The sequence below is a fragment of the Erpetoichthys calabaricus genome, chromosome 1, assembly GCF_900747795.2.
Source record: "Erpetoichthys calabaricus chromosome 1, fErpCal1.3, whole genome shotgun sequence".
NCBI lineage: Eukaryota > Metazoa > Chordata > Cladistia > Polypteriformes > Polypteridae > Erpetoichthys > Erpetoichthys calabaricus.
Genome location: NC_041394.2, coordinates 54330718 through 54348950, shown reverse-complemented (window position 1 = coordinate 54348950; position 18233 = coordinate 54330718). Strand labels below are relative to the sequence as shown.

The 18233-nt window shown below is 35.6% G+C and overlaps 1 protein-coding gene across 1 annotated transcript; it reads left to right on the top strand.

The window, feature by feature from the left end:
- The first annotated feature begins 1715 nt into the window (after positions 1 to 1715).
- Positions 1716 to 17053, top strand: LOC114650144 (myeloperoxidase-like). Its single transcript, XM_028799617.2, has 14 exons — positions 1716 to 1793; positions 2403 to 2477; positions 2941 to 3028; positions 4581 to 4756; positions 5785 to 5917; positions 7662 to 7791; positions 8963 to 9169; positions 11012 to 11369; positions 11460 to 11620; positions 13523 to 13781; positions 13932 to 14102; positions 15315 to 15552; positions 16457 to 16662; positions 17009 to 17053. The coding sequence occupies exons 2-14, from the start codon at positions 2405 to 2407 to the stop codon at positions 17014 to 17016; spliced, it is 2208 nt and encodes a 735-aa protein (XP_028655450.1). The 5' UTR covers positions 1716 to 1793; positions 2403 to 2404; the 3' UTR covers positions 17017 to 17053.
- Positions 17054 to 18233: the final 1180 nt, after the last annotated feature.

The following is an 18233-nucleotide window of genomic DNA, read 5'->3' as shown; positions in this document are numbered from 1 at the left end:
GTTTCTTAGGTCTGCCCCTAGATTTTCTCCCAGTGTGTTATGCTTAACACCCTGGAGGTACCCATTAGAACATATCTATATTGAGAAACAGCACTTTCCACTCTTAGGTCCTCCTGTGTTGAATTGTGATTTTTTTCATACTGTAAGGGCTAAGGCACTCTTAGAGCTGGAGCTGCTCCTTGATGACTCAGGCGCCGCTGAGAGTGGCAGCCTTTTCAGCAGCTCTTGTGAATTTCCCCTTGGGATTAATAAAGTATCTATCTATCTATCTATCTATCTATCTATCTATCTATCTATCTATCTATCTATCTATCTATCTATCTATCTATCTATCTATCTATCTATCTATCTATCTATCTATCTATCTATCTATCTATCTATCTATCTATCTATCTATCTATCTATCTATCTATCTATCTATCTATCTATCTATCTGCTCCTGGTTCTACTACCCATAAGAGCAAGGGACTGGCAGAGGACAATCCAAAGATATGACTTCCATGGTGGTACTCAATAACTCTCTTCAAAGTAGTGAGTGATTAGTGGCCGCATGATAAATGTATTTTATTTAGATTCATCAGTACTGGTGTCAAGGCTGGAAACAGCCAAGGATACAGTGGCAATCTATTGTAGGGCCCACTCACAGCTACAAAGAGGACAGACAGTATGGAATCACCAATTAACAAAATCTGCATGTCTAGCTCCTGGATGTAAAACACACACAGACATAGAGAGAACAATTAAAATTCCATGTGAACAATGTCCAGGCATGAGATTCAGACTCACACATGTATTAAATATGGTTTTGTATTAAGTATATGTTTATTTATATTTTAACACAATGCAGGGTTTGATGGTGACTCCGTGATTAACTCTGCTGCATTATATTCTCCAGTGTCCTGAGTCTGAATCCTGCATCCAATCACTGTCTATGTGGAATGTGCATGTTCTCCTTGTGTCTGAGGTGCTCTGATGTTCCTCCTACATTCCACAAAATGTGTGCCACATTAATGGGTAGCTCTAAGCTGGGTCGTGTGTTAGGTGAGTGTTGTAGATGGCTGCTCTCTTCAGAGCTGTTTCCTGCCTTGAGCCTGACGCTCACAGGATAGACTCAAGACAGGTGAGACCCTGAATTACATTGCACAGGTAGGGGAGTATATGTATAAAGAAGTGGATACTCAATCGAGACCCTGAGTAAGATTAAACAGGTGTGAGGACATAAAACAAATATACTGTATGTATAAAAAAATGGAGGTTCAAAAAATAGAGTAAACCCTCAGTAATAGATACACTATTCTCACAGACTTTAAACAAATATATTTTTAAAATTAGCCTTTATATAATAGTCTTTTTATATACATCTAAAATATATCATATGTTTAGGAATGTACTAAATTTAAAAAATTGCAAAATTGGTAAAGCAATATAGTATAATGAATATTTTATGTTTTAAATGCATTATCTGCAGTTTTATATGTTATTACTTTTGTGGTTTGACATTTTTCAGGAAAAAATGTATTTTTTGACTGTGCTCTTCCTTATTTCCAAATTTTCCAATTTAAGCACGTTATCATAATGTATATTGAGGAACAAGGAAATTTCTTAATACACATAGCTGCATTTTTTTCCTGTAAGTAGCATCCCAGCTGGGTGTGGTGCTGTCTTTAAAAGGCAGCCCCAGGAAGGCAAAAAGCATCAGAGGCAGCAGTGAGCCCGAATCTGAGGAATCTGAGACGTTGGCTCCATTAACCCCTGACATTTGACAACGCGACTTGCACCAGATTGGCTTTAAGGTATGCTAACTTATATTATATTTGAATAGGTAGAAAGCCTTTCGGTAATAATTTTAAATGTTGAGAATTGTTAGCACTCTAAAAAGTTAAGCCTTATGCATAATTTGTTTGATGTTCATATTTAGATCATTTTTGATTAATGAAGCAAACTGGAATGTGCATATGTGATAAAATGTGAATTGGGGCTTCAAAGTCACATTTGTTCATCTTGCACTAGTACAATTGCACAGAAATATTTCCTACACTTTCTAAGCAGGTGCCTTCTTTAAAAACTGTGAATGGGCTTTTATTCAAATAATATGTCAGCGATGGAGGAACATTGTACAAGTGAAAAGAATAATTTTTTCTGTAACTGTGAAGTATACATTAGACTGGCATCCCAGTGACGGAGGATTCCATTCTGAACAGACAAGCTTAAAAAGTGGATGGCTTTATGAATTAAGTGTCAGACTATGCTAAACAGTGAGCAGTGTTAATGTAGTGTATTTAGTTTAAGTGAAACAATATTTTTAATTTTGTGAACTCTGCTGTAATTCTGGACATTCAAGTCTGCTATGTTGAGAATATGAAAAACATAATTATAGCACTATTTTCTCTTTTAGCTTACAGACATGAAGCTGATCTTTTTGGAATTAATTTCTATAGCATTTGCTATTCAGATTACAAATGCCGTCTCAGATTCAGGTGAGTAGTGACCAGGACGTTCTCTAAATGCTCATGTACTTGATTTGATTTAATTGTTTTATGGAACTATACAATTATTAGTAGTACTATATTTATTTCATTTGTTTATCTTTTTTAAATTCACAGTCAATGTAATTTGCTCGTGTGTATTATCATTATTATTACTTTACGTCTTCACGCTGAAACACAAACAATTTGTTGTTTAATGCTGATTGTGTCCTGGGAAACAGACAACATTGATTTATATATTATCTGCATGTCTACTCCTTATGTTAGAATGAAAGTTACTGAATTACAAAAACTGTTTCCTAACTGAAAACATACAGTGTCATGTCTTAATTTTATTCAGACAGTCCTGTTTAGGTTTAACACTGCAAAAATGCAACTGTTGTGGCACTAGCTTGGCATCAGTAAAATGTGCAATGCACACTTAGGTCTTTTTTCTCCTGTTTTTTTGTTGCAGTTCAAACTCTGGGACGGCCATTCATTCAAAAGGCTCTGCAGGAAGCCATGAAAATAGTGGATGAAGCCTACAAATATTCGAGAGATGTGTATGTACTTTGTTTGCTTTCAATTAGAAGTCAGAATCCTTTCCCCAAAAATAATTTAAGTGAAGAGTAATGAGCATACAATTGGGCAGTCAGTTGTCTATTTCAGTATATGTGTCAGTGAATGAAGTTTAGAGTCATAGACTCATTAGGATCTGAGACAAGTTTACCAAACTGTAGTTATTATAAAATTTTGTTTTAGATTCATTAATCCATATGCCGTATTTATTCAATAATAATATAACAATGATACAGTATGTGCTGCAGTTGCAATACTGAATGATTATTTGCATTTTGGGATCAAGCTACTCCACAAAATACATTTTGGTCAAGAGACTGTTATCTGTTGCCATTTAAAATACAAAATGGTTAAACCATAAAGTCTTTCTCATTTATTTTTAATGTTCTTTTATTAAATAAACAAGTCCTAAGGTCAATTCAATTACAATCAATTCAGTGTGTTCTTAAATAGATATCTACCCAGACTTCCAAACTCAGAAAGAAATGTAATAGTTTTTAATTTGACAACTTTTATATAAGTAAGCTAACAAATCTGTTTAAATGAATGGTCTTAGAGATTAACATCTTGCCTGACTGTAATGCTTTTTTACATAATGAACGTAAAGTTAACCACATTGAAAAATGAATAATAATTAGGATACAATATAAATGTTTTGAGAACTTTATCTGATGCTGCAAAAGCATTTAAATCTTCATATGTTGTTGGCCTGACAGTTTCCATAATGAGTAGCGTGGCATGGCAGTTTTAGTATACTCTGCATAGCCAACACAAGGCATAAGCGAAATAAGTGGCTACTTAGGGTCCTATGGCCACCATGGGCCACAAATCTGCTCAGACTGTCAAGGTAAATGGGAGAAACAGGAAGGTATAAATTGACAAATGACAAGTAGGCTTTGGAGGTGGTGAGCATGCCTCCCTACTTTTCAATAGGTCATTCCTCTAAGAGGGATCCCCTACCCTAATCTTGCTGATTACTTCAAGCGTGGCAAATGCTGTCTTTGTTAGCATTCAACACTCCAAAGAAGGGATGCTCCCCTGCTCCGCTGTTCGAATGTGGGCTGATTACTCCAATGTTAGAAACCTGATCTTCAAAAGTGGTGATTACTGATCCAAGGAGCCTTGCCTGCCTTTGCGAGACCTTTGAAAATTTTGTTCAGCACCATAGCACATTCTAACTTGAGTTTCCATTGGGGCTGATCCGTTCAAACTCATAGACTGAGGCTTTTAACTGAAGTGTGGAAAGTAAGGAAGAAGTCAGTCCCCATCCATCCATCCACCCATCCATCATCCAACCCACTTAATCAAGCTGAAGGTTGCATCCATTGTCATTTTAAAAGAAAGTCCAAGTGGACAGCTTATTGTAGATGCAGTAGAGCCACGTCAATAATGTAAAGTAAAATGTATAAAAATTTAGGAGTGTATTCACAGGGAAAGGATTTCCATAGGGAAAAGAAGCAACTAGGTACAAAGAGAGAGTGTGGGCATGGAAAAAATGTGGACCATCTTGACTTGTCCTCTTCCTCCATCTTGCAGAGATATTTCAAAAATTGAGAAAAGAGAGTTGTCACCACTTCAGCTGCTGTCATTTTCGAAGAGACCATCAGCAGAGACCAGAACTGCAGTACGTGCAGCTGACTACATGGAAGCCACCCTTGATATCATTCAGCGGAAGATGAGCAGGATCCACAAACGCTCATTGAATGCCACAGGTCAGTGTTTCCAGTGTTTTGGAGCATTTGTAAACTTCATGGAAGGATTGTGAGATAGGTACTGAGGGCTAAGGATATGCAACAGGTGGGGGAGATATTTGGCTTTTTTGGGTCGATTGACCTTCTCCTATTCCAATTTATAGATATCAGTGAGAGATAAGTTACAGATGTTGCATCACCATAAGCCTTTCCTCTGGCACTTAATAGATGAAAGCCTGTAAACACACTTTATGTTTGGGTGTTTGACCTTCCACACAGATTGCATTAGTTCTTTTTCATTTTGATTTCTCTACAGAATTTGGTTGACAAATTTGTTCTTGATGTGTTTTGGGGCAATTGTGTTATTCTGAGATGATATAATGGCATTGTAGAGCAGGCCTTAGCATTGCCTGACATGTTACCCTGAAATTGTATTAAGCTTTTGATTTCTGTGAGCATTTGCATGATTGTCTCAAGACAATATAGTAAATATTGATTATTAATATGTTAAATATTAGAGTGCAGAATGACCTGATACTGACACTGGGTGATCATGTGTAAGTCACTTGACCTGCCTGTGCTCCAACTGGAAAACCAAAGGAAATATAACCAATTGTATCAACAATGTCTTTAATCACCTTGGATAAAGATGTCAACCCAAATAAATAAATGTGAATGTTATATAATGCTATATGGGCCAATATTATCACTGATATTATTTTATAGGCAGACAGGGTGGTGTAGCAGTTAAGGATTTAGACTTCAAACCCTCAGGCTGTGGGTTCAAATCCGACTGATATTGTGTGACCATGAGCAAGTCACTTGACCTGCCTGTTCTAAAATTGGAAAACCAAAAAAGAAATAAACCAATTGTATCATAAATGTTGTAAGTCACCTTTGATAAAGGTGTCAGCCGAATAAGTAAATGTACAATAATCACACACAGCACCTCCTGGCATGTAACACAATGAATAATAGAAATGTTCCCCTCAAGACAACTGGCAGTTCAACATAATTCACTTTCTTGCATTTCTCTGTTTGGTTTATAGATCTTTTATCACCTGAAGATCTGGACGTGATTGCCCGAGTCACTGGCTGTGCTGCCCAAACTGCGCTGCCGTCATGCAACACAATCCCCTTAGTAGACAAATACAGGACCATCTCCAGTGTGTGCAATAACAAGTAAGTGAAAGTATTTGAAATGAGTAATAAATGATCTGCTCAGTGCTATATAGAGCACATGCTCACTTATCCATATTTCAGTGCTGTAAAGTATCAAACCACATTGTCCATCATGCCATAATGAAGTGTGTCTGGTTTATTAGTTCTGAAAATATTCAAGTTGAAGTAATATAGAAAATTGTTGAGGCTGCTATTAGGCTAAGGCTTTGCTAGTTATACAAACTTTCTCATTTCCCAAGGCATTACCCTTCAGTTAAAAGATGTATTAGTAAGTGTCAGGGTTATCAGAATTTATTTCTCATAACTATAGGTATATTTTTGAAAACAAGTAAAGACTATTCAGTCCATCAGATTGATCTGATCGACTAATAGGCAGGCTCTCTCATTATCTCACCCAGAGATCTCTCTTGGTAGTTTGTTCCAGACTCTAATAATTCCTCAGGCAAAGAAAGACTTTATGCTTAACTGTCAAATCAGAATTGTGAGTGTGTATGAGAGAGCCATTCATTAAACTCGCACCCCGACAATCATTTGTATATGCTCTGTGCCTGATGCATTACACTCTGTGGTTCCCTGATTTCAAGATAGATGGGTAGAAACAGTAAGAAAAAGTAAAAATTGTAATATTAGTAAAACCAGAGAATAGGAAGTCCTGCATGTTCCTGAGTATAATCAGTGCTTAATGTAAGGTGTGTTGGTTTAGGATGGCATTAATAACTGACTTCCAAATACTCAATAAAAATTTGAGCACATTTCCTGTTGAGCGAATATGATATTTTCTAATTGTAATAGTATACTTCATCTTGTTTTCATTGTGAATTGGCAGATGTTTAAGGATTCTTCCAGTTAATCAAGCTGAGACAATCATGACAGCACTGGTTTTAGGCTGAAAGTTTGAGGAGCTATGGTTGTGCAGCAATTTTTAAGACACATTATAGAGGTTAAAACATAGAATATTTTATGTAAAATCTCACTTTTTATTTAGACAGAAAGCAATTTCCTTTAATTGAATAGCATTTACTAGTACACAGCCATATTTCAAGAAAAGCTAAGAGCATTTATTTTTCCATTAGATTGTTAACATCCAATAAGGTTTAGTGGCATGTAACTTTAAGCTTAATTACATTCTAAAACATCCATCAATCAGTTCTTTTTCTGGATCAATTTTTTCCACTTAAAGGTTGTGTGGCACAAGTGTTTATCTTGTAAGTAGCAGTATGCAAGTTAGAAACCATCGTTGGACTAGACGTCAGTTTATCACAGAACACACACAAAATCACATTTGTCTGCAGTCAGTTAGAGATGCCGGTTACCGTAACATATAACTTTTTTGCTGATGAAAATGAAAGTGCTTGGAGAAAACATACACTGACATGGAAAACATATTTAAATGAACAGAGACATCTAAATAGAACAACTGAAAGTTCTAATTGAATTACTTTTTATTGAGGACACATAATAACTTAATAATCACCTATACAGACATTTGAGCAATATTGCAGATTGTTTTCCTGGGCAGGTAGCTGAGTGAAGAGCTCATGGTATAGCTCTACTCTTCATAGAGGGGAGACTTGTCTGGTTTTTCTCAAAGCCCATCTGATTGGATTATTGGAAGTCATATATGATGCTAGATAAAATGTTGGACTTTTTTCTGGATCTCGGTTTTAGAGTCAAGCTGCCCTATTCAATGCAACCATTATCAGGTACCTTCACTAATGTTTTCTCTTTTCTTTTGTATCTGTAGGAAAAACAGTCGGCTTGGTGCTTCAAACACCCCTTTCACACGGTGGCTGCCTGCCCAATATGATGATGGCATCTCCATTCCACGCAGTTGGATTTCAGCAGCCAAGTACTCGGGGTTCAGCCTTCCTCTGGTAAGGATTTGCATAGTTTAAGTGTTGCTGAAACAGAGCTAAATTTAATCACGTTAAAGAAGAAACATAGGACCTCACAATTATCTTGGTGTATATAAATGCTGATTCATTGACTACCCTCCGGTTAGTGATTAAGGATTTGAACTTAATACATGCCACTACAAGGAGCTAATGTAGTGATATGAAAAGAGGAGTGACATGTGCCCACCTTAACATTGGCTATATAACTGCATTTTGAATCATGTGCAGCAGCTTGGTGACACATGCCAGTGCTCCTGCCAGCAGAGAGTTGCAGTAGTCCAGATGTGGCAAGACCAAAGCCTGGACAAGGAGTTGTGTTGCATGTTCTGCCTGATAAGATTTAAGGTTGTGGATATTGTAGAGAGTGAACCTACAAGACCGAAAAACCATAGCAACCTAGTCACTGAACGACAGCTAGTCATTGATCAGCACCTTAAAGTTGCATATTGACTTGTTGGGTGTTAACGATAATGAGCTGAGCTGAACAGAGCTGAGGGTCTGGATAGATGGAGGAGCTGGAATATCAAGAAGGTCTGTCTTTGCTAGCTTGAGCTGGAGATGGTGTTAACATCATCCAGGTTGCAATGTCAGTGAGACAAGCAGAGGTCCTAGCTTAGACTGTGTAGTCTTCTGAAGGGAACAACAGATACAGTTGTATATCATTGGCATAGCACTGCTAAGAAAAAACAAGATAAAACCAATGAAGCTGCAAAAATGGCTAGCAGCAACACACATATACATACATGGTATATACTGTACATCTACTTTGTGCAGTGAATTCACCTGAGGATCATTTCTGAGTTCCATTTTTAAAATGATTGCTAACATTGGTGGCAATAGCATTTGTACCTTCAGTGGTTGTATTGTGTGCCTTGTATGCTGTTTGATGCACATTTCTTACCCTATGTCTACCTCTTAATTCTATTTGCCAATAAAGTAGAGGATCCTCATTGCAGTATGACTTTTTCTAATAACATAATAAGACTTGTTTGTTATAATGGTTTAAAGTTCATGGATAAGAAAGTCCAGGCAATGGTTAAAAAAGTTTATACTGAGTACATTTTCAGTCTGTTAAAGTCAACCACAAAAGGTAAAGTGTTAATTGTAAAAGAGGATTTAAATTAACTGTGTTGTTGCCTTTTGATTTTAGGTCCGTGAAGTCTCCAATATAATTTTGCATACACCAAATGAAAACCTTCCTCAAGATAACTTGTACTCATTCATGATGGTGCTGTTTGGACAATGGACAGATCATGACTTGACCAACACCCCTACATCTCCAAGCATCCGGTCCTTCAATGATGGAATTGACTGTAGCACATCCTGTCAGCAGGCTGAACCCTGCTTTCCTGTTCAGGTGAGACCTTTCACCGTAAAGCGCCTATGTAGGTAGCACTATCCATATGTATAACACTGGTCAAAAGTTTTAGGATGTCTCAGTTTTTCCAGTTTTTCTTCAAATTTAATCAGTTTTAATGCAAGGAATGACCTAAAACAGTTTGAAATTTAAAGTTAGGTTATCATAAACTGAAAAAAGGAAATTTCAGAATATTACAAATGGCCTTCTTTAGGGAACAACTAATAGGTTACAACCTACAGATGTTATACAGCAATTAAAGTAAATTGAGCCTTGCAAGATGAAGCAAACAATTTGCACAAGTGTCCCAACGTCTGTTGATTACTTAAAAACTGAGGTGTTCTAAAACTCGTGACTGGTAGTATCTTTTTGAAAAAAGATAGAGATTTGATATAAGGATATAAGGAAACACTTACCAGGATACTGTATTTGAATACAAATTTATTATTTTTCGATCAGAGTAAAAAATTTGACTTGCCTCATACTTTCCAGTCAAATGCCTTTTCATGGCTAGATAACTGGCATTTGGCAGATTGTTTTAGCAGTGCTCCAGGGATCTTGGTTCAGTTTTCTGCCCTCTTGCTGTCTCTGTAGAGCTTGCATGTCATACCAATGTCTGCACAATTTTTTCCACATTGAAATGGAGTGCATACTAAAGTAACTGGCAAGTCAAAGCTGTCCTGATCTAATAGACTTTAGGTGTTGACTCACATTACAGAGGTAGGTTTAGTCTACATCATGTGTCACAGGCCCTGGCTTCCCAAGACACTTTAAGAGAAAAAGTGAAAGCAGAAACTGGATGGATTGCTGGTAGGACTTTTAAAACCCTTTGCACCACAGTAGCAAGTAAAGCTTTGGTCCCTGAAATCTTTGGGCTTTTTTGTTGAAGCCCCCAGTGAGGAAACCAGACCAGTTACAAATGCTTGGACATAGAAAAATCAAACCATTTATGCAAGGAAATGCTGGACAACCAAGTACAATTATTACCATGATATTTATATTTTCTGTCACAGTTCTTTAATATATTATTAGTACATAATTAGAATGTGTTCAAAACAAAGCTAAACAAAGTAGACATCAACAAATGACTGACAACACCCTTTTGATGCCTAGGGTTTATTAAGGGTAACTTCATCTTTGCATTTTGAAGTGATGTCTATTTATTCATGTTGTTTTCATATTTGACCTTTTAACATTTTTAAAACATTCACAAGATTTCATATAGTCAATACTAAATAAGCAACAAATTTTGTTGCTTTATCACATTTGAGTGTTCCAGTTACTTTTCAGTTAGTTCAGTTAAGTTACTTTCCAGCATTAATGGAATAAAGTACCTGATTATCCTGGGTTATAGTTCACTTACTGAGACGAATTGTACTATAGTTTTGACAATAATTTTTGTATTATTCCTCTAATGTGTTATTTTTTTCAGTTATACTGACTTTTAGGAATGAGCTTATTACAATTAGTTTCAGTATATTTAATCTCCATTCCTTCCTTCCATCCATCCTGCCATTTAATGACCCTTTGTAAAGACTGTAGGGTCAAAGGTAATTACAGCCCATACTAGTAGCATCACATGCAAGACTGGGCACCACTATATCAAAGATCACTAATTAATTTATATTGTATTTTGTATTGATTGTTAATATAATTATTTTATATTATCCAGAAACCATTGAAAGTGCAATTTTAAGAAGGCTGCATGCAGGATAATTGCTAAAATGCAGCATGTGGCCAAGAGTTTTTTGGTCTTCTAGTTATTGAGAAAACTGCAATTACAAAAAAAAGAACAACCTCCTTTTTTGTATAACTTAATTTTTTATGAACCTATATTTTCAGATTCCACCAAATGATCCCAGATTTGGCAACACCAAAAGCTGTATTCCCTTTTTCCGGTCAGCTCCAGCTTGTGGAACAGCATACACAGGTTACATTTTTGGTAGCCCAAATGTTCGTTTCCAGATTAATCAACTTACCTCCTTTATTGATGCAAGTATGATTTATGGGTCCACTGACTCCCTGGCCAACCAACTGCGAAACAAGACCAATGACTTTGGCCTTCTGGCTGTTAACCAAAACTACAAGGATGATGGCTATGATTTGCTTCCCTTTGTAAATGCAACAAAGAACGCCTGTGCCACAAGATCAGTTGTTACGAAGGACCCAACAGTTCAAGAAGTTCAATGTTTCAATGCAGGTAAGAAGCTACTCTGTTCAGAATAAATGATAGTAATGTATGCATGTTGTCTATAGTATTGTGATTTCTTCATCTGTTTTTAATCTTTAGGAGATGGACGTGTCAACGAAAATTTTGCACTCACAGCTATTCACACTATGTTCCTCAGAGAGCATAACCGTATTGCAAAGATTTTCAGGAAAATTAATCCACAATGGAATGGTGAAACCATTTACCAGGAAACAAGGAAGGTTGTAGGAGCATTTCATCAGGTAATCTTATATAACAAAATAAGACCTGTATGCAGTGCAAAATTACTTTCATACAAAGATGCAAACATTTTTCAATTGATTCATTTTTCACATTTTAAGGGGAACCATTGATTGAGTAGCAAAGCTTAAAACAATAGCTTGGAATTAATGTCTGACTGAAATGGCATTTCAATGAAAATATTAGCTATAAAACATATAATAATAATAATAATAATAATAATAATAATAATAATAATAATAATAATAATATGTACACAGTATATAGCTTATTTAAAACTTTTTTTAAATTTTATTGATTTTATTGTAATCATTCCATACAAATAGATCAATTTTTACAAAAGAAAAATAAGATTGAAACCAAATCCACCCCCACCCCTGAGAAAGAGAGCATGGTCAAAGGACTAAAACTTAAAAATAGTAAAAAATAAATAGATTGAAGAGTTTAATAGGCGGATACAGATAAATGGAGAAGAAAAAGAAATAGGGAGAGAATCTACTTCCTCAGTGCTTCAAGAGCATATTCTAAAATATTATTAATTAGATCCTGCCAGGTTTTGAAGAAGTTCTGCACAGATCCTCTAAGTGAGAATTAATTTTTTTCCAATTTCGAATAATATAAAACATCATTTACCCACTGACTTAAAAGAGGAGAGTTAGGATTCTTCCAGATTAGCAAAATAAGTCTGCGTGCCAATAGTGTAGTGAAGGCAATCACAGTTTGTTTGTCCTTCTCCACTTTAAGTATTTTGATATATGCATTCAGTCATTGCTGTTCAAAAAAATTACCTTATACACAGTATCAGAATCTTATTTTTTGAAGTGTGTCATTTGATTTCTCTGTGACACTCTGCCTTTTAGTTCCAGTTAAAAGAATCTCACCAATCACTTAATCAGTTTTTGAGTTTCACATTTAAGATATCATCCCAAACAAATGTTAACAAACAGCTTGGAGAACTGAATCTATCAATTAAGTAATTTCCAGAGTCCATTTCCCAGTACAGGGGAGCCTGAGCTCATCCTACTAGAAATGGGTATCAGGCAAGAGCCAACCCTGGATGTGGCACCTGGACATTACAAGACACCTCATAAATATTTCTGGCTTGTTTGATGTTGTGTGCTGACCCAAATTAATTAGTGTGCAGTGAAAATGGAGTCACTGAAAGAAGCCCACGAGGAGCACAGGTCAATTTTAAATAATGAGCTGACATTGAACCAGCAATCAATCAAAAGCACATCAGTACAGATGACACATTTGAAAAGTTCACATAATCTAAGACTGATTGAACCTACCAACAGCAGTGTTTTACTGCTATAGACCATTAATTAAAACAAAATGTTAACTTATATTCTCTTCAAAAACAAATATATTCAAAAAATGTGTAACATTAGCCACTTTCTGGGTATGTCCTTTCAACGAAAGGGTGGCAGAATTGCTCAAAAAGTTAGCACTGCACTGCTCTTTCATGGACCCAGCATCCTCTGTTTGTATTCAATGTCAGGTTGTTGTGCTTGTGTCCTTTTTATGTTCTCACCCTGTCACCATTGGTTTTCTGCTAAGAACACCATTTTTTTTTCTTCAATAGCTCTTAACTGAGACTTGTGTGCAAGAATGGGTCCTATGATGGACTGGTAGCCTTTCCAGGCTTGTTTCCTTCATTGCAGCTAGTGTTGCTGGGGTAGGCTCTAACCCCGATGAGTTTGAGAAAGTTATGTTATAGTATGAACAGTAAATATCAGAAATTAATTGACTAATACAAACTACATGCAAGTAACACAAAATTTACACTATAATGTATTCCTTTTGGCAAGTCATTGCAAATCTATCTTCTTTAACTTCTCTTTTGTATTTAAATGTTTACTGAATGCTAGAAGTTACAAGGCCATTTTTGTACTTTTTTACAGATTATGATCTTCCGGGATTATTTGCCTCTCATCATTGGTCCTGATGCAGTGAATACATATCTTTCAGATTACACAGGCTATAATGACTCTGTCGACCCATCCATTTCCAGTGTTTTCTCTACTGCAGCATTCCGGTTTGCTCACCTCACTATCCAGCCATTTATATTTCGTCTAGACAGGAGCTATCAGCAACACACGCTGTATCCTAATGTTCTCCTTCACAATGGCTTCTTCACACCCTGGAGGATTGTCTTTGAAGGTATGTATTGCTCTTAAAATCTGAAGTGGTTTTCAAATGACAAACAAAAGTTGTGCCATCTTTACATTACACAACGCAAACTGGAAGTTTTTTCTCACCCAAATGGCTTTATGCTCACACTGAGTATGTTTAATGGTTTCTTTGTTTCAGGTGGAATTGACCCCATTATCCGAGGTCTTATTTCCATGCCTGCAAAGCTTAATAGACAGGATAAGCTGATGCATGATGAACTGCGGGAGAGACTCTTTCAGCTGACCAGTCAGGTTGCTCTTGACTTGGCATCTCTTAACCTGCAACGCGGAAGAGATCACGGACTTCAAGGTAAATGAAGTGAAGCAGTGCCTGACAGAAAAAAAAAATAGAAAAAAATCAGTAATAAACTTTTTCAAAAATTGCCTTTCATGTTTTTCCTTTTCAACTTTATCCAGTTTTGAGCATTACTCAATGTGAGGCCATAATTTGACTTGGCAATTAATTTGATGATGGCAATGCCAGCTAGTTTTTCAGGACAAACCCTGACAGTTACATTAGTCATTATTTTGTAATCACCATATAGTGAGTTAAACTGGTTTAATCTTATGCAATACCACCTTCACTTTACTTTTCTTAGAAGAAATACATTCTTGCTGACTTCTTAATATGTTTTGAAATTAAATACACCCTTAGGAGAATCCCACTAATCTGACCTCAATGTTTCAGATTACTTGCTCTAAAGGAAGCACACAGGTTTGAATTCTTGACAAATCATATCAAAATTTAGATATGGAAAGCATCATACAGTATGAAAAATGGATAGTTCAATCTGTAAATATTAAAGCATGCATTTGTTACTGAAATACCATACAGAATTTTTTGAATCCGTGTATATTCTTAACCCAGAGGACAGGAAATTTACTGTAAACCACCTCTCTAAATATTCATTCACCACCACTGGCTTCTTGTTTGACCATGGGCAAGGCACTTCAGCTCTACGTGCTCTTAAAAAATAAAACAATATATATAAAAAGATAAATATGTTTACATGCAAAGAGGTTTATGCAAACATACTCTATACTCCATGCACTATATATCTGGAAAAAATTGTAATGCAATCTAATCTTGAAAGCAAAATACTGTATTTGACTGTCATAATAAATAAGATGAGTCATACTTAATATCTTCTATGATCCTTACCTTAAAACATTTTACAATGCATGTTTATACAGAAACACTGTATACATTTGTTCATTTGGAGTTTGGTGGATTTGTCACTACATTTTAAAAGCTGGTCAGGACTGATTTTGCAATGTTTTGGCTTTCAGTCTCGTTTCTTATCTACTAGGTAGGAGGTTTAAACAACTTATTAATAAAATAAATGTCTATAGCTACAGTACTAACAGTGGTGAATAAGAGACAAATAATCTTGTGTGACCCAGAGTTAGAATAAAATGATTTATATCCCTCTATAAAAGCCATGGCCATCTGAATTTTACTGAAGCAATGTCCAGCTATAGACAATGATCTGAACTGTGTTCCATTTGTGTTTGATTGTAGGATACAATGCATGGAGAGGCTTCTGTGGTCTTAGCCAGCCCAAAGACGAAAAAGAACTTGGAGTGATCCTCAACAACCAAACCTTGGCAAAGGCACTGATTCGTCTGTATGGAACTCCCAACAATATTGATGTCTGGATTGGAGGAATTGTTGAGCCATTTGTGCCAAATGGGAGAGTGGGACCCCTGTTTGCTTGTATAATAGGAAGCCAGTTTCAGAGGATAAGGAATGGAGACAGGTAAAGTCATGAGAAAGATCTTAGAAACAAATTAAACTGTATCTTCTGCCAAAGTTACAGATGATGGAGTAGCTTGAGCTTTCATTAATTAGTTTACTGTGAGGCAACGAGTTAGTCTGCTTGTAACATTGCATTTTACAAAAGCATTTCTTTTTACTGCTACTGTATATGCTATAAGAATACAACATACTGCTTAAAACATCCATCTATCACCATTCAGAATTACTGTATCTGGTTTCTGGTGCCATACAAGCAGTATCAGGGGCCAAATAGAAGCCTGGATACACTGCAAAAAATGCATGTGCAAAAACTAGGCCAGAAAACTCCCTTAAATGGGAGCTGTTTTGCTTTTATTTAGCAATGGAGTAAGCAAAATTAACTTGAGAAGATTTCTTAAAGTAAGCTAAATAATCGTAATTACAAATTTTTTTGATATGTCAATAATTCTTACAATAAGGGAAACAAGATTTAATGTTGTGATATAAAAACCTTTCACTTGCTCAGATTTCAGTTTTTGCAATATAAAGACAGAAATCGAAATAGAGACAGAGATAAAGATAGAGATAGAACTTTATTTGTCCCCAGTGGGAAATTTGGCTTTTTACAAAAGCTCTTTAAATAAATACTTACATACACAGATAGATACAGTAAATAAATGCATATATACACACAGAGTCACCAGTTAGCATAATCTGCATGACTTTGAGATATGGGGGGAAATCGTGTACAAAGAAAAAGAGCATATATCAAATTATAAATTAAGGAGGCATCCTTAAAAGAGTTTTAGAGATAAACTCATTAATGTAATCTGCACTAACACAACGGGACTGATATTGTTATTCTGTACAATATATGTTTTTCTCAGTGTACCTCAGATAACAGGTCGATCTCTTGTTTTTTGTAGGTTCTGGTGGGAAAATACAGGCATCTTCACTGATAGCCAGAAGAGTGCTCTAAGGAACGTGTCACTCCATCGTATTATTTGTGACAATACCGGAGTTCAGGCGGTTCCTCCATCTGTGTTCCGGTACTTTCCGTACAATGATAATTATACCTCATGCTCGGACATCCCCAAGTTCGACTTCAGTGCTTGGAAAGAAACTACAATAGGTAATTATTTTTTTTGCTTATTGCATTATTATTGTTTACAGATTGTAATGGGAATTGTTATAAGCAGATATTAAAAGAATAAATCAACTATGTACTGTATAGACCCAATGACACTGGTGCCTTTTTTGTCATTTGTGCAATTTTCCACATCTTTGTAAGGGCGTAATGACAAAAATCATGGCTGTGAACTTTAGTACATGTACATTTAATCTTGCAGAGGTAAAATATTACAAAGAAAAATATTAGTCATAATCCTTGAATTTTGGTTTTGTGAAATTGTAGACACTATTTTTAGCTATTTTTTGGTATAGTTTGGATTTTTAATTTTTTTTAATCTCATCCACAGTTTGGTAAACCAAGATGACCCACAACATATATGGAAGAAAAATAAGTAAGTCCAAAAAATAATTATTTCTAGGTTGAGTTAAAGAATTTTAAAATCAGACACATTGTGAAAATTATTAATATGGACATTGGGGAAACATTGGATCCAAAATAAACATTGATTACTTGGGTCTTTTATAAAATATCTGCTCATGCTTTACAAATTCAATTAGTACAGAATGAAAAGCTAAGCATCTGATTGATCTTGCAAATAAACTCTTTTGTGACTTATGATTGTATATTATTTGTTCAAGGTGACTTACATGACAAGTATGGAGCACAATTTGTTGTGTTCTTTTTATTTACAATTACAGTACACAGTGCTTAAGCAACGCTGCACATAGTCACACAGTACGGTGAAAACTGAATAAGCAGCCTTCTTGTTTATGGTCCATTGCCTTACCCACAATACCATACTGATTATAAAATACTCATATACTGCTATAACTTAAAAAGAATATGTAAGATTTTTACACATTCATATGATAATCCTTGCCATTCATGATGTCATTGTATGGTGATATTTTACATGTTGGTCAGCCTACAAGTAGGAATTTGGCTTTGCTCATGACAATGAACTCAAACTTACACTTGTATGATCCCGCAGTAAGTGAGCAGGAACTTTCCTAAACAATCCCACACTTGGCAGACAAGCCAATTGTTTTCCATATATTTATCTAAATGGTGATTATAGCTTTAATGGCAGTTATTTATGTCAGATGTGATTTTGCCCCACTTTTTGTAGACAAAATGCTCCTTTTGTCCATTTTCTTATGTAATGAACATTTGTGGTCTGTTGCATCTGCCATATGATATTGTAGGATACCCTACAAGGTGATCTGTGCCAATTGGCAGTAGTCAGCCATACATTGACTTATTTGTACCAAAGGACTGTGAGGATCCAGAGGTTATTTTCTTCCATCAATATTGTTAATTGGACATTTTGTTTTCCTGCCCTCTATTGCCCACCGACCATATTTTCTCATGCTGTGATTTTTATTACATTTTAGCTAAAAGTTTTTGATCTCTCTTATTCTTAGTTTACAGAAAATAGATAGTGTTGCTTGAGAATGGAACTATTGCATATCAGTGTTCTTGTTTCATATTGTTTTGTATTTTTGTGCTAAGCCTATCTTTAGTAAATAAAATCAAAAAACAAAATACTAATAAACTGATTGAAATTATAT

Coding starts and splice junctions, on each gene's coding strand:
- LOC114650144 (XM_028799617.2), top strand. CDS start 2,405: ATGAAGCTGATCTTTTTGGAATTAATTTCTATAGCATTTGCTATTCAG. Junction 5,918..7,661: donor TCCAGTGTGTGCAATAACAA/GTAAGTGAAAGT, acceptor TTGTATCTGTAG/GAAAAACAGTCGGCTTGGTG. Junction 11,621..13,522: donor TTGTAGGAGCATTTCATCAG/GTAATCTTATAT, acceptor ACTTTTTTACAG/ATTATGATCTTCCGGGATTA.